Below are 27,779 nucleotides of genomic sequence, written 5' to 3' on the forward strand. Positions count from 1 at the left end.
TGTTGAGGGGTCTACAGAATACTTGCAATAGAGTGTTTGCTCCCTTCTGGTTTCTGACTTCCACCTACACCGACACACCAGATGATCCCTCCATGGCATCCAACTTTTCTGCAGCGGTGATAATGTCCCTGATCAGCAATACCACTCCCCACCTCTTTTACCTGCCTCACTGCCCCTTTTGAAACACCTAAACGTCAGATCATCCAGCAGCCATTCCTGGCCTTGTGACAGCAAGGTCTCTGTGATGTTCCATAGACTGACCCATGCTCTAAGTTCATCGCCCTTGTTCCTAATTAAAATAGGCACATTTCAACCCATCCAACTGACTGTATTTATGTTCTATCCACTGCCTGTCCATCATCGGTCTCTCTGCACATTGCATCTATACCCCAACTGGTCTATCCTCTGACCTATCAAGTTGATTCACATATCCCTGCTAAACAAGTTTAAACACTCCCCAACAAGAATATTGGTCCTCCTCAAGTTCAGGTGCAGGTCATACCTTTAATCCTTTCCTTAGCTATGTCTGTGTTAGCTGCACCAGCTTAATCGTTTCCCATTTTAGATGGCCATTGGATTTTTTTATTTGTATTCATTTACAGAATGTGGGCGTCGCCAGCTAAGCCAGCATTTACTGCCCATCCCTAGTTGCCCTTGAGAAGGTGGTGATGAGCTGCCTTGTTGAACCGCTGCAGTTCCTGAGATGTAGGTACACCCACAGTGCTGTTAAGGAGGGCAACCATGATTTTGACCCAGTGACAATGAAGGAACGGCGATATGTTTCCAAGTCAGGATGGTGAGTGACCTGGAGGGAGATTTCCAAGTGGTGGTGTTCTCAGGCATCTGTTGTTCTCGTCCTTCGAGATGATTATGGCAATGGGTCTGGAAGGTGCTGCCGTAGGAACTTCGGTGTGTTGTTGCAGTGCATCTTTGGATGTGTAATAACGTGCTGACTTGGAATCAGTGGGATCTATTGGCACAGATTTTTAAGGATGTGCAGTTTGTCATAGCCCCCATTTTATGGAATAGTTCAGGCTGCAGTCCTATCCCCAGCTATGATTAAAATTGACACCTGCATCTAATAAATATTTTAACAAACTTGAACTAATCCAATATCCACAACAAAGGTATTCATTTTAGTAAGTTTTAGTAGGTGAATTTCAATCAACTCACCACATCCTATGTTCCTGTAGCAATTTTTCCAAGTACTGAATGCAAAACTTATCCAGCATTCAAGCTTTACAACTTCATCTGTAGCTGAAGAGCACTTTGAGGACAGTTCTTGCCAATCACACACAACAATATCTTTGAGATGTCATGGTTTTGAAATACGTAGTGGGCAGCAGATTAAAACACTTAAAAGTCATTAAAGCCATTGTTCCAAAATTTGCAAAAAGGTAGAAATAAATGATAAATAGAGAAACACTGTACATAGAAAATAATATTTAATAGAAATGCATGCAAAATAAAAGCTTAGACTTAATTATGCATAAGAATATGAATGACTATATTTTGATAATATAGTAGAAATAGAGCCTTATAATATTGCAGATGGTTTGGTAATGCATAACAATTGTGAAAGAAATATATCTGACCCTAATAGAAATTATTATAGGATGAAATTTGCTTGTACTTTCCCTTAATTACATTATGTAAGTATTAAAGTTTTACTTTAGTAATTAAACATCAATTTTAATTAGCTTCTACAAATTGTGTAAATCTGATCCGAAAATTGGCTATATTTCTAATTAACTTCTTTTCTATTTAAACACATCGGATGTCACCATGCAAGCAATTCATAACCTGGAAATATATCCCAGATAGTTCAGTGTTACAATATAAACTGCTGTACAAGTTAAAGGTAATATCTCAAATAGAACTGAACAAAATGCTGAATTGGTACATTTCAAATTAAGTACATCTTCTAATTCAATGGATTTAATAAACTGCAATCTTTCCATTGTGAATGATTCTGTGAAATTTTGAAAGGAAATTTAAAACTTAATTTCACCAAGCTTCATTATCACACTTTCTTGTCCCTTTAATTATTATCATTTCAGAATTTGCATCATCTGCCAGAACTATTGTATCAAAAGTTAGCTTGAATTTTTCCAAAAAATCATAGTCTGATTTAAATCTAAGTTTGTTTGCCCACAATATTACACTGTCTGGTTGACAGAAGTAATCAAATGTAGCCAGTAGATCATCCAGATAGTCATGATGATAAACAACATCTGCTGCGAGGATGTAATCGTAATGAAATTCAGAGTGAGGGAAGTTTTTATCCATATCTATGTTCCAAGCCAACTCCTTAACCTGAGGTAGATGTCTGCTTCTGTTTCGTGTATTTCTCATAACATTACTTTGTAAATTACCCAATGAACAGGAGAGGTCAGTAGCAGTTACATAGGCACCTGAAAGGAAGGAAAATTGAGACATACTGGTTCACACTTCATTGCCTCTATCAATTTTCATATTATTAGAAATATAGAAAACCTACAACACAATACAGGGCTTTCGGCCCACAAAACTGTGCCGAACATGTCCTTACCTTAGAAATTACGTAGGGTTACCCATAGCCCTCTATTTTTCTGTGCTCCATGTACCTATCCAAAAGTCTCTTAAAAGGCCCTATCATATCCGCCTCCACCACCGTTGCCGGCAGCCCATTCCACGCAGTCACCACTCTCTGAGTAAAAAACTTACCCCTGACGTCTCCTCTGTACCTTCTTCCAAGCACCTTAAAACTGTGCCCTCTCATGCTAGCCATTTCAGCCCTGGGAAAAAGCCTCTGACTATCCACACGATCAATGCCTTTCATCATCTTATACACCTCTATCAGGTCACCTCTCATCCTCCGTAGCTGCAAGGAAAAAAGGCCAAGTTCACTCAATCTATTCTCAGAAGGCATGCTCCCCAATCCAGGCAACATCCTTGTAAATCTCCTCTGCAGCTTCTCTATGGTTTCCACATCCTTCCTATAGTGAGGCGACCAGAACTGAGCACAGTACTCCAAGTGGGGTCTGACCAGGGTCCTATATAGCTGCAATGTTATCTCTTGGCTTCGAAACTCAATCCCATGATTGATGAAGGCCAATGCACTGTATGCTTTCTTAACCCACAGAGTCAACCTGCGCAGCAGCTTTGAGTGTCCTATGGACTCGGACCCCAAGATCCCTCTGATCCTCCACACTGCCAAGAGTCTTACCATTAATACTATGTTCTGCCATCATATTTGACCTCCCAAAATGAACCACCTCACACTTATCTGGGTTGAACTCCATCTGCCACTTCTCAGCCCAGTTTTGCATCCTATTAATGTCCCACTGTAATCTCTGACAGCCCTCCACACTATCCACAACACCTCCAACCTTTGTGTCATCAGCAAATTTACTAACCCATCCCTCCACTTCCTCATCCAGGTCATTTATAAAAATCAAAAAGCGTAGGGGTCCCAGAACAGATCCACGAGGCACACCATTGGTCACCGGCCTCCATGCAGAATATGACCCATTTACAACCACTCTTTGCCTTCTGTGAACAAACCAGTTCTGGATCCACAAAGCAATGTCCCCTTGGATCCCATGCCTCCTTACTTTCTCAATAAGCCTTGCATGGAGTACCTTGTCAAATGCCTTGCTGAAATCCATATACGCTACATCTAATGCTCTACCTTCATCAATGTGTTTAGTCACATTCTCAAAAAATCAGGCTTGTAAGGCACAACCTGCCTTTCACAAAGCCATGCTGACTATTCCTAATCATATTATACCTCTCCAAATGTTCATAAATCCTGCCTCTCAGGATCTTCTCCATCAACTTACCAACCACTCAAATAAGACTCACTGGTCTATAATTTCCTGGGCTATCTCTACGCCCTTTCTTGAATAAGGGAACAACATCTGCAACCCTCTAATCCTCCGGAACCTCTCCCATCCCCATTGATGATGCAAAGATCATTGCCAGAGGCTCAGCAATCTCCTCCCTCGCCTCCCACAATAGCTTGGGGTACATCTCATCTGGTCCCGGTGACTTATCCAACTTGATGCTTTCCAAAAGCTCCAGCACATCCTCTTTCTCAATATCTACATGCTCAAGCTTTTCAGTCCACTGTAAGTCATCCCTACAATTGTCAAAATCCTTTTCCGTAGTGAATACCGAAGCAAAGTACTCATTAAGTACCTCTGCTATCTCTTCCAGTTCCATACACACTTTTCCACTGTCACACTTGATTGGTCCTATTCTCTCACGTCTTATCCTCTTGGCTCTTCACATACTTGTAAAATGCCTTGGGATTTTTCTAATCCTGTCCGCCAAGGTCTTCTCATGACCCCTTCTGGCTCTCCTAATTTCCTTCTTAAGCTCCTTCCTGCTAGCCTTATAATCTTCTAGAGCTCTATCATCAACAAGTGTTCATTAAATATCTCACTAAATTAATAAACTAAATATAATGACATCATAATAAAAGAGAATTGTCTAATTTAATAATCACACATTAAAATTTGCTGGTGATTCCTCTAAAATAAACATTTTCATACTGATACACTACTTCACAGCTTAATATGCTTGGGAGAAATAAAAGCATTTAATATGCCTTTTGCATTGTTAGGGTCAGGTAGGAAATAGAATATTGAAAGTATGAAACACAGTGGCAGCTCATGTCCACATCACTCACTTCTGAGTGTTTCAGTGATGGGAAAAGGTGAAGGACAGTCTGTTCCCAGGATTAGTCTGGGAATTTATGTGCTTTAATGAGGATGGTATCCTCCAACTTAGGCTTGCTTGCAAATGTAATTGTTGGCAGGACTGGTTTCAGCAGCTGAAAGGAACTGAGGACAGCCTGTTGGCAGCAGAAGAGGAGAGTTTTCCTAGCTTCGGCACGCTGCAGCTCAGAGAATGATCGGATTGAATGGGGGGACAGGTACGATGGGCCGAGTGGTCTACTCCTATTTTCTTGTGTTCTTCTATTATCTACTCGCCAGCTTGCTCCACCCCATGCAAAAAATTCTCAGGTCAGGGACTGTACTCTTCAAAAACATTCCACACACACCCCCCTGCCCCTCTCCATCACCTCCTGTGACCTTTCCCCTTTCTTTAGCTCAGGGATTAGAGACCGGGGTTCAAACTTCCCTTCTTCAGAGTCCTCTCCTCTTGGAGAGAAGCCAAACCTATCAGTCAGGCAGACCTGCAAAGCAGGAGTTTGTCAAGTATAAAAGGTGAACAAAGGAGACAAAATTCCATTAACAGTGGGTCTAGCTAGCCTTCTGTGATTTCCATTGGAAAGTTGCCTGCGACTATCACCACCAATCTAACTCAATCTTGCTAGTTTATCTTTATTATGGGTATTATCAGTGTCAATGATAGTACAAATTAATCAGACATGCATTCCGATAAGAACAACAATACCTTTGCAGTGTTGGCACCACTGACAACGTATTACAGTTATTAATCGCCTTTAACATAGTAACACATCCAAAGACTCTAAATAAAGGCACCATTGTATCAATGTTGACACCACACTCCACAAAAAGAAATTGAACAGACTGGGTTGAAGAATTGAGGGTTTATCAGACATCATAAGAAGAGGGAGGTTTTTGAAAGGAATCCTGATATTTAGGAGACAGCTACCGATGCCAAATCATTTAAGATGAGGGATGCATAGGAGGCTGACATAGAGCATTGCCTGGCCAGGAATTGATATAGTGATGTGAACACCAAGGTATGGGTTACGATATTAGGAAACACAGTTTAGGCTGGGCTCAAGTTTCTGGAGGTAGAAAATGAGTGAAAATTCCGAGCAGCATTGAGCTAATCATTTCCAGAATTAAGAAATGTGCAGATGGGAATTGTTAACAGCTATTATTGTAGGGTAATGTAATTGGTGGAAACATATATAATTCACAACTACAGATGTCGATTTGGGGTTCACTTTAAGAGGCTGGTCTGACATGATGATGGAATTACAGAAAGTACTTTCACTGCGCTGTGTGTTCGGTGTTTAGAGTACAATAAATGAGTTGTTACTGTTTTTCTTAAATATAAAATGCCTCACAATATTTTATTCGTGAAAACCTACATTATGTGTGGGTAGCTGATACCTGCATCAACGGCTTCCTGGGTTGTGGAACCAAACTACAGGTTAAAACTTTCTAGTCTGGTACTGTTGAGACCTGATGGTGCTGAGCATCTCTCTCTGAGCAGGACTGTTCTTTTTAAGTACAGTTGCTTTAGACACACCCCAGGTTACATGAGCATTCCGAGAACTAAATAAACTGAAGTGAAAGCACTGTCGGCTGAGACTACAAAAGTTGGTAAGTGGCTACTACAGATCAGTATACATCCTAGTTAATTTTAGTTCTTAGTTAGAATTGGTTAATTAGTGTAGATCTGTGATGCAGATTCAAAACACGCTGCAGCAGGGTTTTGTCAGACTAGAATGCCGGACTAGAGTTTCAACCTGTACTGACTTACTGTGTTCTTTTGCAACAGCAGATACTTTTTGATACCTGATAGTTTGGTTTTAAGTTACATTTCTTGGCACTGTTTGCAGGGTGGATAATAGAAATGTAATTGTCAAACCAAAGTATTTGATCTTAGAAAACTATACTATATTCTTACATGACACAGTTCAATGACTTGTGAAAGCAAGAGTGATTTCTCTCCTTTTCAAAGTCAGTCATTTAGCAGATTGTTTTCATAATATCACTTATGGAAAATCTCCTGAATTTGCTGCTTTTTCACCTCTGAAGAACTCCTCTTTCATCCCTCTCTAGTCTTCCTCTCCTATGTACTGCCTTCCAAAGCAACACTTAGCTTCTGTAAGACGGCCGGCTGTCTCTCTCCCTGTTGTCACTGTGTCATTGCTGTCAGACAATGAGGTGTCATATGAATGAATCATTAAATATCATGGGCACATTAAGAGAAATGCTAAACAAAGCTAATAGAAAGCTGATTGTCATATTGAAGAATCTGAAGCACAAAAGGAAAGAATTTATATTATGGCTCTGTGAAACCCTGATTGGACCACATTTGGAATAGTGACTATTGAAAGGCTTAGATAGAGTCGATGTTGAAAAGGTGTTTCCTACAGTGGGGGAGTCTAGGACCAGAGGGTACAGCCTTAGAATAGAGGGACGTGCATTTAGAAAAGAGATTAAGAGGAATTTCTTTCACCGGAGGGTGGATATCGATGGAATTCATTGCCACAGATGGCTGTGGCAGCCGAGTCATTGGGTATATTTAAAGCGGGGGTTGATAGGTTCTTGATTAGTCAGGGCATCAAAGGTCATGAAGAGAAGGCAGGAGAATGACGTTGAGAGGGATAATAAATCAGCAATGAACAAATAGTGGAGAAGACTCGATGGACTGAATGGCCTAATTCTGCTCCTATGCCCTAATGTGGGGCTTCACATCTTACAAGTTGATGGAGTCCAGCACAGATTTCCCATGTTAACCTTGTCTCCAAGTGTTACAATGTGAATTGCACATAGCTCTAGTCTCTGAGTTTAGGTAAAGGAGTCATTTGAACTATTTGTTTTAAGAAGTTCAGGGGAACTGATAGGGTAGGAAATCCCTGTGCTTGATTCCTTCCTTAGATCTAATGTCTTTCCCTGTGCTTGATTCCTTCCTCGATCTAATGTCTCTCCCTGGGCTTGATTCCTTCCCTAGATGCAATGTCTACCATCTTCCACCTCCTTCACCTTCATTCTCCTCAAGGCTCTGGCCAAACCTTTGCTTCCTCCTGTTTCTTTGACGGGTGTCCATTTTACCTTCATGCATCTAGGAAGTATTTCTACATTAAAGACACTGCATGGATGGAAGTTGTAATCATGGAATGACAGAAGGAAAATAGTTTTAAAATAAAGTGTTGAAGTCTTATTATACTAACCTAGTAAGCAAGCCACAATAGATAACAGTCCTGTTCCAGCTCCTAATTCTAATATATTCTTGTCAGTAAGATCAAATTCCTTCCAGTTGTTTTCTAAAAAGTGGCACAACTCAATTGCCTGTGGGAAGAAACAATTAAAATGTCAGTCAATAGTTATTTTTGTAAGATATCCTGTAGCGTTGTTCACATTAATTCAAATGGAATTACTCCCAAAACAGTGATTAGGATCATATGGTGATAACTGACCTAACTATCCTCAATAGGACATGTTACTGGCAAAGCACAGCAAAAAAAATCTGAGGTTTAGACATGATCAATAGGAGGCATGGTCATTGACTGAATCACTGCTGCAAGCTGTTTCTGTGCAAGAGTCTCCAAAGTTTGATGAAACTCACCTCAACTGGAATCAACAGCTTACCCTCCATTCTTGTCTTGGCAGGAACTGAATATCAGTTTCCATGGCTGAATCTATGTTAGATATCTCTCAGAAACTTTCCATATTTTGATACCTTTTGAAGAGTAACTAACCTTAAACATTATTGCACTGTATGGAATGTATCTGTTTCACATTAGACCCGTCTGCTGAAGATCGGGTGAACATGCTGGCCTGGGGTAGGTTCAACAACCAGGTGCACCATAGTGTTCTCTATTCATACCAGAGCCTTGTTAACTTTTGTCCAGGTACTGGATGTTTGTAGAAGGACTAAAGATGGTAGGTGTAATAATGTAAACGTCAGATAGTACTAATCTAGTGCTACTCCCAAAGTGTGAGGTGATGTGAGGGCCTCTGTCGGTCAGAGTTGACCGTTGATATTGTTGACCATGTTGGTAATGTTGGATACCAAAATTCCAGTTCACTGGTTCATTGGTGAGAGCTGTATTGCCTTATTCGTGGTGAGGACTAGGCCAAGGCCACAGGGTCACCTGCAGCAGTGTCCCAGGAGAGGAGAGCTGAGTTGATGTAAGAGAGAGGAGGGGCCTCTGTGGGGCACGCTGGAACCCGTACTGGGTTGGGACTGGCCCCTCTCATCAGCTCTACCCTTCAGTGTTCGCTTGGTACTACTCTCAGTGTTTGCTCAGAGGAAGAACAATCTACAATCATCTCACTCAAGGGCTTGGGCTATATTGTTATTTTTCTCTTTGTCACTGTAGGTTTTTCTGAAATTGTAACTCTTTGTGCTATATGCTACATGCAGTGTGCTGCTGGTAATGTGTCTGGCACCTTGGTCCCTGAGGAACACTTCTGTTTGGATGTATGGTTGCATGATAATTAAACTTGAAGGAAACAGCAATAACAGCCTCATATACCAAGATATTGTTCACCAACTTTTGCTAGTCATTTAACACAGCCATTCCTCAGAGGCTAGTGGGTAAACTTTCCTTGTTAGGACTCAACACCAATGTTCCCTCTAAGATCTGCCATGTCTGTGTGCACATACCTTTTGTTACTAGTGCACAAAGGAATTTAAACTGCGCACAAAAGGTTGTCACCCTCTACCTCGTTGGCATGTTAAGTATATTTCACGATCGAACACAATCACATTTCCTTTTCAGGTTTCTGATACAGAAGGTGTTGACAACATGGAGTTTGCGATGATTTGTCTGCAAATTTTAGAACTGGCTTATTTATCCTGTTTTTATTGAAGAAATTATGGATTCACTATGTCAAATTCCAACGAAGCAAAGGGCGTGAAGCGCAAAAGAACTGCGAGTTCTTGAACAACCGCCCATGCAAGACCTTGTCAGGTTCCTTACCTGAGTCGATGCCTTCATGAACTTTCCTAGTAGCTGCTTGAAAACCTCTATATGATTGTTTAAACATGACCTACCATGCATGAAGCCATGCTGACTATCCTTAATCAGTCCATGTCTATCCAAATACTTACAGTATATATCTGGTCCCTTAGAATACATTCCAATAACTTTCCCACTGCTAATGTCAGGCACACTGGCCTATAATTTCCTGGGTTTTTTTAGAGCCTTTCTTGAACAACAGAACCACATTAGCTATGCTCCAATCCTCCGATAACTCAGCTGTGGCTAAGGATGGTTTAAGTATCTCGGCTAGGACCCCAGCAATTTTTGCACTTGCCTCCTGCAGTGTCCAAGGGGACATCTTGTCAAGCCCTAGGGATTTATCCACCCTAACTTGCCTCAGGACTGCAAGCACCTTCTCCTCTGGAATCTGTACGGGGTCCATGAATTTGATGCTGCTTTGCCATTATTTGTTGAATTTCAGTCACAGTGCAGCACAACACTCTGTGCAAGCAGGAGTGACTTTGAGTTTGAGCCAAGTAGCTAAGGTCGGAGGAATGGAGACCACAGAAACGGTGCACAGATTAGGAAGGATGTGATTGTACTGGAGAGGGTGTCGATTTTCTCTGGAATGGAGCATTTGGTTAGGAGGAGAGACAGGATATGTTAGGTTGGCTTTCCCTGAAGAGAAGGAGGCTAAGGGGGGCACCAGATAGATGTATACAAAATTCTGATAGGTTAGATAAGGTAGAAAATAAAAAGCTTTTACACATGATGTAAGTGTCTATGACAAATGAGTATAGGTTTCAGGTGACAGGTAGAAAGTGAGGTAACTTTTTGACACAGAAAGTCTTTAGAGTCTGGAAGGTGCTGTCTGAAGGGGTAATGGAGGCCAGAAACCTCACAATATCTCCAAACAAGTATAGAGAAGGCTATGGACCCAATACAGTATATAGGACTAATGTAGGTAGCTACAACAGATAGCATGAATATGATGGACTGAAGGGTCTGTGTCTTTGCTGTACAACTTAATGACCCTATTTACTTTCATCCATTATAATGTGAATCATTTCCATTCCTTCATTATACCTTCTGTCTAGGCCATTTTATGGACCATGGAAATGCGATATGCTTATTTGCTCTGTTTTTGGCTACTTGACATCTCGCAGCCCTGAGGTGAGTCATAGTGGCAAGGGAGTCTGAGTCCTGTGTTGGAAGTACCCCTGTGTCCAGCACCCATCACCAGCTCAGTCAGCCCTTCTATTGAATGTGATTAGTAATATGACTAATGCGAGAACCCCTGAGATAATCCTGCTCCCTCTGAGTGACAAACACAACACTTGGGCTCTAACGTCCCAAGCAAAATTAATCCAGTAATGAAGAGAATAAATTCAGATTGGTAGATAAGCTCATGCAAAGCACAGAAAGTGTGTTTATCGTTGTTTTCTATGTTCTATATTGCAAATAGTTTTACTCCTCCCCCCACCCCCAAGCTCAACATGCCAAACGACTCTATCTTGTATAACGCACCGCAGGCCAGATCACTGCTCCAAAGTGATCTGTCGATTCGTGGATGCTGATGTCATAACCTGCAAACAGATAGAACTCCTTTGGAATAGTACAGTAAGTGGAGGGAATCCAATCCCTATGGGTCGTGTTGAAAATTGTCTTGATGTCCTCGGGGGCTTCTAGTGGAAAGGAAACAGAAATTCAATGTCAATTTTAACTGAAAATAACTGGTGCACTTGCAACTATCATTCACATACAGATTAACAGTACAATGCTTGTATAGTTGCCCTTTGGTGTTCCTGCATATTTTAATTCATAATTAAAAAGAAACTGTTATCACTTTATCAGATATTGTGTGACGAGGTTTGGTATGAACAAATCCTTGGGGAACCGTCTAGAATCTTTGCAATAGATTTGAAAGGTGATCTATCTGAATATTTTTCAACAATTCATAGTTTTCCTTCACTCCATTGCTCCAAGTCCACCCCTGCAATTCTATCAGCCCTGAATTCTTTATTCCCTTCACTTTGGTATTTTATGCACACACCCACTATTGTGGTCTTACCTTGATCCACTTAAACCTCCTTCTCTGGAAGGAAGTTTCCAGTCTCACCTGTCTTCTTCTCTCCGGTGACTTTCTTCTGATTTCATTTCTTTGATTTATTTAAATTTGTTTTTGCATTGTAAACGTGAAGTACAGAAGAAAGTGGTTGTTGTTCAAGATATATTTAATCAAAGTAAAAGTCGGAGCAGTTTTGGGGATTCTGATTCTAAAAAAAATAGCAAGTTCAATTTGCTACACATAATAGATGTAGGTTACATGTAAGGGGCAGAACCAATAGAAATTAAAGTATTTTTCAAAAGAGAAATCTGACAAGCAGCACCAGTAATAATCTACTGATAAAGCTACAATATTCTCTTCTTCAAGATTGGCCAGTTTACAAGTGTATTATTAAACAAGTCAACAAAAAAAACTGGAAAAATATCGACTGCTGATGTAAAGCTCCATATACAATCTGTCTTTGGGTTATGAATACCTAATTTATGGACACCACAATGTACAAAAGAGGTCATATAATACGTGTTAAATTCAGTAGTCTGACACACACGTATATATTTGTCCCTATGAACAACAGAACTAGTTTCTTCTCTCTATTCATTTTTATCCATTGTTCTTTTCATATCAGACTTAAGTGCTTCTGATGCCTTTCATTACAATACTGTGGAGTACAGTTACCATAGAGTGATTTTTGTGTATTTTCCAATTGATGGACAAAATATACTTATGGGCATCTGTAAGAAACGGAACCTGTATGCTACATGGGGCAGCATGTACTTGCAATTTGTTTTGTACCCTTATTTTGAAGAAAAATTAAACCTTTTGAATGTGATATTTTTTCACTCAAAAGGTTATTGTTTCCTCATAGCAAAACTGAATATCAAAAGGTAAGTGACTGATGTAGAAGCATGGAGACATTATTATAAGTAACATAAGAGAGAGAATTGAAGTCACATTTTGGTTGCAGTAATATCTTGCTGTGATTCTTCACATTGGTGACTGAGTCCATTGCTTAGCAAACAGAGAGTACTGGGAAAGGAAGACACTAGAAAGGTACTTGAATATCATTTGTTTTACAAGTTACAAATCTGAAGTAACTGGGTCTGTTATTAATTGTAATTCAGATTTATGTTCCTCTAATAGATATTATCCCTATAGTAATGGCTGATAATAAAGACCATTGCCTTCTCAATCTTAGTGTAAGGAAATGACAGAGAAATATATCTTAGAAAAATAAATTTAAAACTTCCTGACCTCCAGTCTCCCAGATGAACACATCTGCACCAGGTGCACCGAGCTGCACTTCCTGAGAGAACGTATTAAGGAACTGGAGCTGCAGCTCGATGACTTTCGACCTATACAGGACAACGAAGAGGTGATAGACAGTAGTCTAGACAGGTTATCACCCCAAGGTTGCAGGAGACAGGTAACTAGGTGACTGTCAGGAGAAGGGGCCGGGGGGAATACACAGACAATGCAGTGTACACCTGTGGCTGTTCCCCTCAGTAATAAGCATACAACTTTAGATACTATTGAGGGGGACGACCTACCAGGGGAAGCCACAGTCACCAGGTCTCTAGCACTGAGTCTGGTGCTGTGGCTCAAAGAGCAGAGAGATGAAAAGGACCCCAGTGGTGATACGAGATTGCTTTGTCAGAGGAACAGAGACAAAGTTCTGTGGGCACAATAGAGACAACTGGATGGTATGTTGATATGGTCCTGATGCCAGGACCAGAGAAGTCTCGGATCCTGTCCACGGCATTCTCAAGGGTGAGGGTGAGCAGCCAGAAGTCTTGGTGCATATTGGCACCAATGACATAGGTAGACAGGGTGAGGAGGACCTGAAGAGAGATTTTAGGGAGCTAGGTAGAAAGCTGAGAAACAGGACCTCCAGGGTGGTAATCTCTGGATTGTTGCCCGTGCCATGCACCTGTGATGGTAAGAATAGGATGATCTGGCAGGTGATTGAATGGCTGAGGAACTGGTGCAGGGGGGCAGTGATTCAGATTTATGGATCATAAGGATCTCTTCTGGGGAATGTATGACCTGTACAAAAGGGACGGATTACACCTGAACCTGAGGGGAACCAATATTCTTGCAGGCAGGTTGACTAGAGTTGTTCGGGTGGGCTTAAATTAATTTGGCAGGGGAATAGGAACCAGAGTGATGATGCTGAAGATGAGGTAGTTGGTTTACAACAGAGGCAATGTTGAGTGAGATTCCTAGCAAGGAGAGGCTGATGATAGGGCAAAATTGCAGTCAACAGGATGACCTGCAATGAAAAAGTGTACAAAATCAAAAAAAAGTGAATACAGGCCTGAAGGTGTTATATTTGAATGTGCGCAGTATGCGGAATTAGGTTGATGAAATTGTAGCACAGATTGGCATCTATGATGCTGTAGGCATCACTGAATCATGGCTGAAAGAAGATTATAGCTGGGAGCTCAATGTCCAAGGATATACATTATGTCAAAAGGACAGGCATAAAGGCAGAGAGGGTGGTGTGGCTGTGTTCATAAAAAATGAAATTAAATCATTAGAAAGAGGTGATATAAGGTCGGAAGGTACTGGATTATTGTGGATAGAGCAAAGGAACTGCAAGGGTAAGAAAACCCTGATGGGAGTTATATACAGACTCATAAAGCAGTAGTAAGTTTGTGGTCTACATGTTACAACAGGAGATTGAAAATGCATGTCAAAAGGGCAATGTTACAATAATCATGGGGGATTTCAATATGCAGGTAGATTAGGAAACTCAGGTTAGTGTAGGAATCCAGGAGGGGGAGTTTCTATGAGATGGCTTTTTAGAGCAGCTCGTGGTTGAGCCCACTAGGGGATCAGCTATTCTGGATTGGGTGTTGTGCAATGAACCAGAAATAATTAGAGAGCTTAAGGTAAAACAGAGCTAAGGATTTCTCCTTAGGGGAAAGTGATCAAATTCACTCTGAAATTTGAGGAGAAGCTAAAGTCAGATGTATCAGTTTAACAGTAGAGTAAAGGGAATTACAGAGGCATGAGAGAGGAGTTGGACAGAATTGATTGAAAAAGAACCCTGGCAGGGATGACAGCAGAGAAGTATTCTAAAGGCAAGATGACACGGCCATGGATAAAAAGGGAAGTCAAAGCCAACATAAAAGCCAAAGAGAGGACATATAATAGGGCAAAAATTAATGGGAAGTTAGAGGGTTGGGAAGCTTTTAAATACCAACAGAAGGCAAATAAAAAGTCATTAAGAAGGTAAAGATGGAATACTAAAGTAAGCCAGCCAATAATATTAAACAGGATACCAAAAGTTTCTACAGATATATAAAGTGTAAAAGAGGGGTGAGAGTGGATATTGGACTGCTAGAAAATAATGCTGGAAAGGTAGTAACGGGGTCAAGAAAATGGCAGACGAACTGAATAAGTATTTTGCTTCAGTCTTCACTGTGGAAGACACTAGTAGTATGGAGAAAGTTTCAGGTGTCAGGGGTCATGAAGTGTGTGAAGTTACCATTACTAGGAAGAAGGTTCTTGAGAAATTGAAAGGTCTGAAAGAAGATAAGTCACCTGGACCAGATGGTATATGCCCCAGGGTTCTGAAAAAAAGTAGCTGAAGAAATTGTGGAGGCACTAGTAGTGGTCTTTCAAGAATCACTAGATTCTGAAGTGTTTCTGTAAGACTGGAAAATTGCAAATGTCATTCACTCTACTTTTCAAGACCAGAGAGAGGCAGAAGAAAGAAAATGATAGGCCAGTTTGTCTAACCTCAGTGGTCGGGAAGATGTTGGAGTCAACGTTAAGGATGTGGTTTGGGGATACTTGGAGGTACATGATAAAATAGGCTGGAGTCAGCATGGTTTCCTCAAGGGAAAATCTTTCCTGACAAATCTGTTGGAATTCTTTGAAGAAATATCAAGCAGGACAGACAAAGGAGAATAGGTTGATGATGTGTACTTGAATTTTCAGAAGACCCTTGACAAGGTGCCACACATGAGGCTGCTTAGTAGGTTATGAGCTCGTGGTATTACAGGAAAGATTCTAGTACAGATAAAGCAGTGGTTGATTGGCAGGAGGCAAAGAGTGGGAATAAAGGGAGTCTGTCTGGTTGTCTTCTGGTGACTAGTAGTGTTCCACAGGGGTCTGTGTTGGGACCGATTCTTTTTATGTTATTGTCAATGATTTAGATGATGGAATTGATGGCTTTGTTGCAAATTTTGCAGACCATATGAAGATAGGTGGAGGGGTAGGTAGTCTGAGGAAGCAGAGAAGATACAGAAGGACTTAGACAGATTAGAAGAATGAGCAAAGACGTGACAGATGGAGTACAGTGTCAGGAAATGTATGGTCATGCACTTTGGTAGAAGAAGAAAAAAGGTTGATTGTTTTCTAAATGGAGAGAAAATACAAAAAAACTGAGATGTAAAAGGGACTTCGGAGTCCTTGTGTAGGATTCCCTAAAGGTTAATTTGCAGGTTGAGTCTGTGGTGAGGAAGGCAAACACAATGTTAGCACTCATTTTAAGAGGACTAAAATATAAAAGTAAGGATGTAATATTGAGACATTAGCGGGTGATGCCTCACTTAGAGTATTGGGAGCATTTTGGGCCGCTTATCTTAGAAAGGATGTGCTGAAACTGGAGAGGAAAAAGGAGATTCACGAAAATGAGTCCAAGATGATATTCAAAATGATGGTCAATATCTTCAAATTTTTCATAGTTCCCAACCTGTTGAAGTAGTGAAATTCTTTAATTTTCACTCCCAGCCATTTCTGGAATCTCCAAATCCGAATGCTTGAAACCATGGTGAGCAAAACAGTTCTGAATTGCCTTACTGTTTATTTCTCACCAACTGTTAGTGACAAAACTCACTGTTTTTTGAACACAAACACATGCAACAAACACTATTAAAAAACTTCTCACTCCAAACATGGTTTAATGTCTAATGGCCACACAAGCACACATGACTGACACTAGTTAGAAACTATTTGGCACCAGTCTTCTGTCCCAGGTAAGAGGCATAGTGACCCAAATAAACAAAAGAAATGCTGGCTTTTTCCTTGATTAATTTTACGACCCTTTCCAAATTGATACCAAATTTGTGCTTTGAGAGAAAGATGAATATGCAGTAGAGAAAAGCAGATAATCAAATATATAGCTATACCTTGTTGTTCAGTTTCAGATTCTGCTTCTGCTTCCTTTTCTTCATGTTCATCTTCAAATTCATCCTCAATCTCTGCAGAGATATCTGCTGTAGAGGCACACTCCATTGTCGACAGATTACTGCAGAAGTCACAAATTCAATCACTGCAGAATAACAGTACTTCTCAGAGGTCAGTTGAGAGTGTTATGAAAACAATACAGAGTTGCAGAAAAGACACTGTCAGCCTCAACATTGGGAAAACTATATTCAGTGACAGCTCAGCCATCGGATTATATAGTGAAGTTTATTGTACTTCAATGTGGCCACAATGGAATGCAGGTTTATTGTGCCCAAGTAGAAACAGGAATACGTAATATATGTTAATATATGTTAAGTAAAACCTTCCAATTGCTTGATGTTTGAGATGGGCAATGGAATTCAAATAAATGGGTAAATATAGAGACTAACAGCTAAGTAGTATTATTTTAGTCTCATTTTCATTTCATTTCACGTTCTTGTTTTTGTGTTTTTCAATCACTCTGTTCTTTAGTGTATTGCATTATTACTGGACTGTTCCTAGTCAACACTAGCATTGTCTGAGTTTCTGCCAGGCTACAATAATGTTCTACACATTCAAAACAAATTGGATGTCTATCTGGGTTTCATGACACATTACCAGAGATGCTGTATCCACTCCAAAATGCTACTTAATGTATGTCTGTGCACACAGCTTTGAAATAAGTTGCACAAGCACCATGTTGATCAGGGTCTTCAAGCATGAGGATCAGACAGATCATGTCAATATGTCAGGGAGAGTGTGAGCTCTGGGTTTTAAGGGTAGAGTGGTCCAACTTGCTGTTGAACAAGGTGTGAACTGTCTGCCTTTCAGTGTGAGTGACTTCTGTGAAGCCTCCTGTATCTTCTGCTCAGCTACAACTTCAATCTCATTGGCTGCCAAAGCACCTGTAGCCATGAACATTTATGTCTCAGGGTTGCTCCGCGTGGAGGATTTTCAACTATGCAGTTTGCATCCGCAATTGCACAAAGAATATTGTCACTGATCATCAAAAAGCACCAGATAGGTCTGGAAGTCATTTCCAAGCCTTGCAGCTTTCTCATTGAACAGAACCTTTAGCAACAGTCTGAATTTTACTTAGCAGCTGCCACAGGCCAACTGCCACATCTCCAATATTTCACAGTCGCAAGTGGTTTCTCCTCAATCTCTAACCGATGCATGCCCGTTCCCACTCTCTCCTTCATTTCAGATTTCCAGCAGCACTTGCCCTTTAGTCACCTACTCTCCAGTTTCCACCTGGGCCACTCAGCTTCAGACCTCATCACTGCCTTGGCTCAGTCCAAAGCAGTAAAGTCCAGAGGGTGAGGACAATCACCTGCTGACTTCAAGGCAGCATTTAACTGAGTGCAGCAACAAGAATTCTGGTCAAACCGATAGGACAAAGGGACAAGTATTTCAGTGATCGGAGTTATGCCTCAGAAAGGGAGATGGTCGTACTTACTGGTGGATAACCCTGGCACAGGAGGTTATTGCAGAAGATCCTTTAGGTAGTGTCCTAGATGCTACTACCTTCATCAATGATTTTCTTTCTCCCATAAGATCAAAAATGGGTGATTGCTTCACTCCCAGCTTCTCAACAAATGAGCCTGTCCATGCCCACAATCAGCAAGTCCGAGACATCATCAAGCCCAGATCTAATAAGTGCAAGTAATACTTATATAATTGAAGAGGCAGGGTAATAACCAACTCAGATGAGAATCTAATCAGCCATCCTTGACATTCAGGGACGTAACTAATATCATCCCCTATCACCAAGATCCTGGTGTTGACATTGATCAGAAACTCAACTGGACCAGTCACATAAAGACTATGTCAACAAGAGCAGATCAGAGGATAGGTAACCTGTCATGAATGATACGTGTTCTGACACAGCAAAGCCTTTCCATCAGCTATATCCTGTACCTGCTACAAGGCACAATTCAGACATATGATGGAGTTCTCTCAACTTGCTTGGATGAGTGCAGCTCCAGCAAATATCAAGGTTGGCACTATTCACAACAAAGCAGCCATTGCAACTGCAGTGAGCCCAGTCAACCACCAAAAGCAGTCTGAATGCACAGGAACGTGAGGAGCTGGGCAGAGTATTGGACTCGGCCTAATACTTCACGGCTACCTCCTTCCCACTATTGGGAAGCTGCTGCCTCAAGAAGGCAACATAGGGAGATCCCTGCCATCTGGGCCAGGCCATCTTCTCTCTGCTCTCATTAGGCTGTGGTTTCAGAAGCTTGAAGTCCCACATCAGCAGATTGAAGACCATCTCTTCAAGTATTTGGTGTAACAGTGGGAAGTGGAATTGAAATGGCTGGCAACCGGGAGATCCTGGCTACTTCGTCCGATGGAGTGAGGGAGTTCAGTGAAATGATCCCAGGCCTACATCAGGTCTCACCAATGTAAAGAAGGCTACTTTGGAAGCTCCAGATACAACAAAGGACCTCAAAGGATTCACATGTGAAGGATGGCCTCACCTGGAAGGACTCTTTAGAGGTATTGAGGCATCAGGGCAGCTGTACCAGAGTGCAGTTACAGGTATGAGTGCCTGGAGGCATATCAGTGGGTAGGGAAGAGCTGGCAAGGGAGTCATAGACAGAACAGCCCTTGGGGAACGTGGAGAAGAACAGGGAGGGGAAGATATGCCTGGTGGTGGGATCCTGTTGAGATAGTGGAAGTTGTGAAGAGTTATGTGTTGGATGAGGAGGCTTGTGAGGTGGTAGGTGAAGACAAGGGGAACCCTATCTCTGTTTCTTCGGGCGTTGGGGGAAATAGAGTGAGGGTAGACAGGATGTATGTAGCTCTTGGTGCTTGTTGGTGAGATCTGGCAATGAGGCATTCTGACAGATGATTTGGACAGGTTGCTCAAGGAACTACCTCATCATATCCAGTGGCCCTGTCCTACAGCGTCTGCAGTACCTTCCACATTGACCACTATCTGGTGGGCTTTTGATCAAAGGTGTATACAGGACAGGTAGTACGTACAGATAGTTGGTGCCCAGGTGCTTTGGATCTACACCGTCACGTACAAGAATGGTCATTAGGATGAGGGCAGAGTTGCGTACACTTTTGCTTCCATTCTTAGGGGACTTTTGCATCGTGACCCATCAAACTCTCTTCACCTTGGATCCCCAGATAAGCTAGAAGATGCCCTTGGTAATTACTGAGACAGAGGACTGGGGAACTGGCCACAACTGTGCTAAGTATAACAGTCGAGTGCATATTGCACCATTCTTCCTAGTTATTGGCAGAGAACTCCGTTTCCACAAAACCAGTTTTTATTTGACCTTGCCAATTTGCTCCAGTCATATCCTATTATATGCATCAACCCCTCTGAACCAGATCCCCAGCACCTTCAGGTAGTTAGGCCTGATGGTGAAGAGGACTGGATTGGTCAGTCAAATTGCTAAAGAGCATAACCTCAATTTTCCTGCGATTGATCTCTGGACCAGGATGCCAACTCAAACTGGTCACAGATGCTGATCAATCTGCAAACCGTCCTGAGCAGAAGATGGTGACGTTGTCCATGTACAGGGAGGCTTTGCCTTATGTGTCTTAATCACTCATTTTATGCTCTTGTCCGTTTCATGGATTCAAAGTTCAAGTTAAATTTATTATCAAAGTACTTACATATATGTCACCATATACAACCCTGAGATTCATTTTCTTGCAGGCATTCACAGTAAGTACAAGAAACACAATAGAACCAATGAAAGGCTGCACCCAACAGGACAGACAAACAATCAAGGTGCTGAAGACCACAAACTGTGCAAATTCAAAAAGAAATTATAACAACAATAAAGAAATAAGCGATAAATATCAAGAACATAAGATGAAGAGTCCGTAGACTGTGGGAACAGTTCACTGACTGGGTGAGTGAAGTTGAGTGCAGTAATCCCTTCTGGTTCAAGATTCTGGTGGTTGAAGGGTAATAACTGTCCCTGAAGCTGGTGGTGTGACTCCTGAGGCTCCTGTACCTTCTTCCTGGTGGAAGCAGCCAAGGGTTGAATGCAACACATGAGACAGGGGAGAGTTGACAACCAGAACTGATTCCAGATTTGATGGGGAAACCATCTATCTCCCACCCTTGAATTGTAACCCAGGTTAATTAAACCCAAAGAAGTAATGTTAGAAAGCTCCATCTGTGGAGGGATGAAAACGAGGTTTACCAAATTTTAAAAAAAGAACTTGAGAAAAAAAAGCTACGTGAGAACAAGGCGTGGCTGACACAGCGTGAGAAGGCAAGAGGAACAAAGCAAAGTCTTAGAAACTAAAGATGTAAACCATTAAAAGTGGAATTAGTAGTGAGTATCTGTACCCTACTTACTTGAAACCCTCAGGGTGAAACCCCTGGAGGAGAGACGATAGCGATAGAAGACCTATTGAAGCTATGGCTATAACAAGCAGCAGCTGTAACAAGACAATATCGGCAGAAATGAGTGTCCAAGATCTCTACCATGTAACCAGAAAAACAGTTCTGTTATATCACACCAAGGAGTTGGTCAGATTTTTTTTTTGTATAAGCTTGTGAATCGACTTACTGTTGATGATCAACTATTTCATCCGATGAAACAAGAAACAAGTTGACAAGCCACCCAAGATGAAGTACCAGTGCGGGAATAAGACCAGATCTAATTAGTTAGAGGAATTGGAATAATAAAGGTAATTCTAATGAATATCACTGATTCGAACTAAACAGGAATTTGGTTTTTGTTGATACCTGAGATTTGAAACCTAAACAGAATGTTGGAATTTTGATTTGTACTTACTCATGTAAATATTTTGTATATTGCTTTTTTTTAAATAAACAAAATTTACCTCCAGAAGTGTGTGTTTTCTATTCACTGCCTCCTTCCAACATCTAGAACTTCTGATGGCCTACTAGCATCTGGCGTTACATAAAACTTGGCAAGCCAGCCAGGAGGCAGTGTATTAGATAACCAATAACACACTGATTAGTATACAAAACACTAAAAGAATCTTATTGTTCAAACTCACTTGTTCAATTAAGACCTACAGTGAAAGAAAATGGAAGTCAGAGGAAAAGGGTGTCAAAATCCCAAATGCTGTTTTAGTCAGTGGCGTAACAGGAGCAGAAAAAGATGAGGAACTACCAGATTTCTAAAAGAATGTGGCTCAGTTGCCAGAGTTATTCCTCTAATTGACCACAGTGCAGAATTCCCAAAGTCCTTGATTGTAGAGTACAATTTAGGTTCTGCTGTGCAAGATCTCCAGCCCTCGCTACCGGTACACTCAACAGACAAGCGGTGACCAAAAAGTTTCCTACCATGTAGTTACTTTAGCCAGTGCTGACACTCAGAAAGTTAGAAAAGACACCACTCCAGCTTACCTTGGTGAGTTGAAGACCTTAGCGAAGTGCAATGGGAAAGTTTATGATGAAATCCTGAGAGAGATGTTAACCAGATCAGTGAAACCCTTACTCTGGGGAAGCAGTCACTGTTTACACTGCTGAAGATGTACATAATAGGACCAGAACTCTTCAACTCAGAGCTGACTCCTCTGATACTAACCAGCCAGAAACAGCTCTAGCTGCTATGCAGAATAATTCGGTCCCTGTAATACAAACTAATGGACTTTCAGTGAACCCATCCCTCTCTCCCAGAGATCTAAACCCTCCAGATATTCAGAGCGTTGTAGTGGAGCACATTGTGCGCAGTAATGACTTGATGGCTCACGACAATCCACCAGTGAGGCTCCGAACTTTTTCTGGTAGAACCTCTCGTCCACCTAATGAGGCGGATTATGAGGCTTGGCGTGGTGGTGTTGAACTGCTCTTGCAAGACCCAACTGTGTCTGATCTTCATAGAACGCGGAAAATATCCAAAAGTATTCTTCCACCAGCTTCTGACATCATCAGGTCAATAAGCCCTGGAGATTCACCCGCTGGTTACATACACCTCCTAGATTCAGCTTCTTCCACCATGGAAGACAGTGATGAATTATTCACCAAGTTCATGAACACAGTATAGAACACGGGTGAAAAACCATCCATCCACCTACAGCAGCTACAGGTAGCATTGACACTGACCGTAAGGCGAGGCGGGGTTGCCGAAACTGAGGCTAACAAGCATCTCTTAAAGCAGTTTTGTAGGGGATGTTAGAGCTGCAACTGGAACAGAGAAGAACAAAACCACCATCGATTACTGAACTATTGACATTTCTATGTACCGAGGAAGACAAGCATGTTTCCAGAACCACACGCATGAAACAGCATTTAGGAATAGTCACACAACGTGCTATTATACAGTCTCAGGCCGCAGGTGCAAGTAAAGAAAATGCTGTAGCACAGCTAATTTCAATTACTTCTCAGCTGACTGATCCTCACTATGCCTGCCAGTGAGGATCTTACTGAGCTTAAGGGTGTGGACCTTTTGTAAGAAGCGTGTATTTTATGTGTCAAAGTAAATATTATTCATAATAAAACAAAATTTACAATAAACCATGCAGTGCCTTTTCATTCTTTATATTCCTAGTCAATGCTTTCCATAATCTTCTATTCCATTCACACACACCAATAACATTCAGCCCATGGGATGGGATACGACTGGGATAATTAAGGGACTCCTTCACCCAACCTGGCTCCTCCCTCTCCAGTGGGAGAAGAACCCTATGCTGTTTTTCTCCCCCACCGACCCCTTGCGGTGGCTGCACCAAACTTCTGTGTGGCCCTCGGCACATACTCCTGCAGCCTGGAATGCACCAGCCGGCAGCATTCCCCCACAGGCATCTCGATGTGCGGGCAGTCCAGCAACCTTCAGGCAGACCAAAATGAATAACGATGGAATCTCCTGTAGCCTTTACCTACATCCCCGCAGTAGTGTACAAGAAACTGCTATGGCCACCGTGCACCTCTCCTTTAAGTAATGCTGGCTAGTTTTAATTTTTGTTGACCCCTGGAAAAATGGATCCTATGCCGGGATGAAGAGCAAGAGTCGGAGACAGAATTGGCTCCAATCAGTCATTATGCAAATTGCCAAGAAGCAGGAAGTTGATGTGCTGTCAGTGTTAAATCAACAATTACAGGGCGATCACTATCATAACCTCCACAGCCGCTTGAAGGGATTATGATTTGTGATCTATGTAATTCCCTTTTCATTGTATATAAAACTTTATTGCATAGGGCTGGAAACTAGATCAGTGCACAAGAAACTGAATGGAGAGACGATTATTGCTGAATCCAGAACAGCAACTTGACAGTGTAGGTGGAGGATGTGACACTGAACGTGTGCCTTACATCGATATTCACGGAAGGTGGTGGGGAGGGGTGCAATGGGCAGTCAGATGAAGGAGGGCCAAGGTGAAGTGAGAAAAACAGTAAGCAAGGGAAGGAGAAGAGGGAGAGGAAGAGACGGGGTGGGGGTGGTGGTAAAGGAGCATATTAACAGATTTGGCATCTTTGAACGTGAATAAGTCTCTCAGCTCAGATAAAATGCATGCCAGACTCTTAAAAGAAGAGAGAGTGCAAATTTTGCCAAATGCTCACATGGTGCCAAATAACTGGTAGGTTGCTCAGAAAAGGCGATAAATTGATAGCTGTAAGCCTGATGATGCAGGGCAATTGGCAGTCCAGCTCTGTGAGATGTCAGCCAGCATAGATTGCTCGAGAAATACTGTGGCTACAGCTCATTTTTTGAGGGGCTTTCAAAGAGTGCCATGAAGGTAGAGGATATGTTATACAGCATGTTTGCAGTTTTGGTCCCCTAATCTGAGGAAAGACATCTTTGCCATAGAGGGAGTACAAAGAAGGTTCACCAGATTGATTCCTGGGATGGCAGGACTTTCATATGAAGAAAGACTGGATGAACTGGGCTTGTACTCGTTGGAATTTAGAAGATTGAGGGGGGATCTGATTGAAACGTATAAGATCCTAAAGGGATTGGACAGGCTAGATGCAGGAAGATTGTTCCCGATGTTGGGGAAGTCCAGAACGAGGGGTCACAGTTTGAGGATAGAGGGGAAGCCTTTTAGGACCGAGATTAGGAAAAACTTCTTCACACAGAGAGTGGTGAATCTGTGGAATTCTCTGGCACAGCAAACTGTTGAGGCCAGTTCATTGGCTATGTTTAAGAGGGAGTTAGATATGGCCCTTGTGGCTACAGGGGTCAGGGGGTATGGAGGGAAGGCTGGGTTCTGAGTTGGATGATCAGCCATGATCATAATAAATGGCGGTGCAGGCTCGAAGGGCCGAATGGCCTACTCCTGCACCTATTTTCTATGTTTCTATACCTTTGGATTTCTGGAAAGCATTTGACAAAGTTGATTTAGAAAATAACAATCCAAAGGAAATTGAGAGTTGGATTAAAAATTGGCAAAAAAAAAATATTTCCCCAGGCTCTTGCTTGTGTTAATTTAAGAATATGTCACCTTGTAGTCATGTACTGTGTTGCTGGTGCAAAACACTAATGTTCATGGCATTTAAACCCTGTGAATATTTGCCTAAGGTACAGCAGCCTCAGGACTCTCGCCTCCAGGTTCAGGAACAGTTATTACCCCTCAATCATCAGGTTCTTGAACCAGAGGGGATAACTTCATTCAACTTCACTTGCCCCACCACTGAACTGTTCCCACAACTTACGGAACACACACAAAATGCTGGAGGAGCTCACCAGGCCAGGGAGCATCCATGGGAAAGAGTACCACTGACGTTTTGAGTCGAGACCCTTCAGCAGGACACATCTTATGGACTCACTTTTATGGACTCTTATCGCATGTTCTTGATATTTATTGCTTACTTATTAATTATTATTATTGTTCTTATTTCTTATTTCTTTCTTTTTGTACTTGCACCATTTGTTGTCTTTTGCACACTGGTTGTCCACCCTGTTGGTGTAATCTGTCATTGATTCTATTATAGTTATAGGATTTATTGAGTATGCCCATAAGAAAATGAATCCCAGGGTTGTATATGGTGACATATATGTACTTTGATAATAAATTTACTTTGAACCTTGAACTTCAAACCTATGGCAACACACTTGAACTTGGAATTTGAACTTAAACACTCATCAGTGGCTGATGTTAAATACACTACTGCTCATTAATGTACTTTCTTCAAACCAAAAGTGGAGGGAATATTGTCCACTCAACAGATTTTAGATTTTAACCGCAATGAAAAGTTGGAATTTTCTTGTGACATACAAAGCACACAACCGGCCAGAATTTCCTTCCAGTGCTAATTAGGTCTCCCAGTTTCAACATACCCTGAGCCTGCCCTGACCGTGGTGGCTTTGCTCTGTGATATGCCAAGGCTTTCCGTGGTGTAACATTGCCAGACCAGGGCATGCTCCACCCAGGAAAGAGCTGAAAACTTATTGAAGCTGTAATGCCTGGCTTAGCTGGCTGTTAAATTTATCCAACATTTTTAAAAATATGAAAAAAGACTAAAATAAAAGCTATGAATAAGAATTAAAACACTCAATATTCTCAAAATACTTCAACATTTTTAACTAATCTCAATTAATTTAAACAACTATAAATTGTCTGATATGTACCTTGTTCCCTTGCAGCCATTCCTCTTCATTCAAATGATTAGAGTCTAACTTGAGAGGTTTAATGGGCAGGTTCCCCTTGATAGTGCTGGGAAACTGCGGCAACCTCTTGCTCAGAGAATTTTTGCAGAACAGTCAAGACATTGGCACTTATGATTTCCAAAATTAATCACCTCTGGCGCTAATCAGCAGCAAGCGGCCCCAGTGCCAAATACATTCTCCCCGCTGTGAGGGGCACATTAAATCATGAATCCGTGCATGTAAGGCAACAGTGGCTCTACATCTTTCACCCCTCCATGATACACTGTGCAGGAACAATGCTGGTGGGTGGGGAGGGGTAAGAGGTGTGGTTGGATTGGATGGAAGATCAGTGCTCAGAAGGCATAGTCAGAACAAAGGAAAAATGTAAATCCCGGTTCTGCTCCTCTAGAAGTAATGACATGTAGTACATCTAATTTCATAGCCTCCCCGTCATCTCTCCTCTCCACCTTTTATTCGGCTTCCTTATAGCAGCATATTAGTAATATTTCTCAAACATTCTCCAGTTCTGATGGAAATTCGCCAAGCTGAAACATTAACTGATTTTCCCTCCACATGTATTGCCTGGTTTGCTGAATGTTTCCAACATTTTTGTTTTCCAATTCCCAGTAACTGCATTGGTTTTTTGTTCATCCAGTTGTAACAACTTTAATTAGAAGCAAAGTGAGTAAATCTGGCTTCACAGTCCCAGGGCACAGTAGTAAAGTGCAGGAAGTTATTCAGTCCAAGTGATAACAAAGTTGCAGCAGTGTTAAAGAATCTCTCGTCAAAAATCTTAGTTGCTAATAAACCATTAATTTGGTTGAATAATTTATTCAGTTACATTATTTTTAACTATGCAACTAAAAGTGTCACACTGATCAGATTTCTTGGAGCTATTCCCTTATATTAATATAACTTCATTATTTTACTGTATTTTAATACTTTTAGTTGGTTGTTTCTCAGTTATTACTGATTCTTTGGCAATCAATGCAATCAAAATGATCAAGCCTCTTCTTTAATGGATAGTACGCTTTCATGAAGTTGTTTTTACTTCCTTCACAGTTCTTTGTTTCCAATGGCTATCAGTAATGCAGAATTCAAAGTTACTGCACATCTCAGCAAAGCAAGAAAAGGACATATAAACAAAATCAATCTCGTTATAAGTTATACACATTGAATCATTAAATTTGCAAATAACTCATGTAAAAGATACACAGAATAAAATTTGTACCTTTTGTAAAGCAGTTCGAGAACTCTAATGTGTCTCCACTCCTGGAAGTGTCGGGAGTATTTGGAGTTGGATTGCAGTAAATAAAGCCAATGCAGGAGAATACTCCTCCCCTCCATCAAAAGC

At 41.4% G+C, this 27,779-nt stretch overlaps 1 protein-coding gene across 1 annotated transcript; it reads right to left on the reverse strand.

The window, feature by feature from the left end:
- Nucleotides 1-1,610: 1,610 nt before the first annotated feature.
- LOC134348992 (protein-lysine methyltransferase METTL21C-like) lies at nucleotides 1,611-27,675 on the reverse strand. The gene is made up of 5 exons (XM_063052814.1): nucleotides 27,657-27,675; nucleotides 16,853-16,971; nucleotides 11,174-11,331; nucleotides 7,889-8,006; nucleotides 1,611-2,414 (listed from the first exon to the last, which is right to left on the reverse strand). The coding sequence occupies exons 2-5, from the start codon at nucleotides 16,956-16,958 to the stop codon at nucleotides 2,008-2,010; spliced, it is 789 nt and encodes a 262-aa protein (XP_062908884.1). The 5' UTR covers nucleotides 16,959-16,971; nucleotides 27,657-27,675; the 3' UTR covers nucleotides 1,611-2,007.
- Nucleotides 27,676-27,779: the final 104 nt, after the last annotated feature.

The sequence above is a fragment of the Mobula hypostoma genome, chromosome 7 (assembly GCF_963921235.1).
Source record: "Mobula hypostoma chromosome 7, sMobHyp1.1, whole genome shotgun sequence".
NCBI classification, from domain to species: Eukaryota; Metazoa; Chordata; class Chondrichthyes; order Myliobatiformes; family Myliobatidae; genus Mobula; species Mobula hypostoma.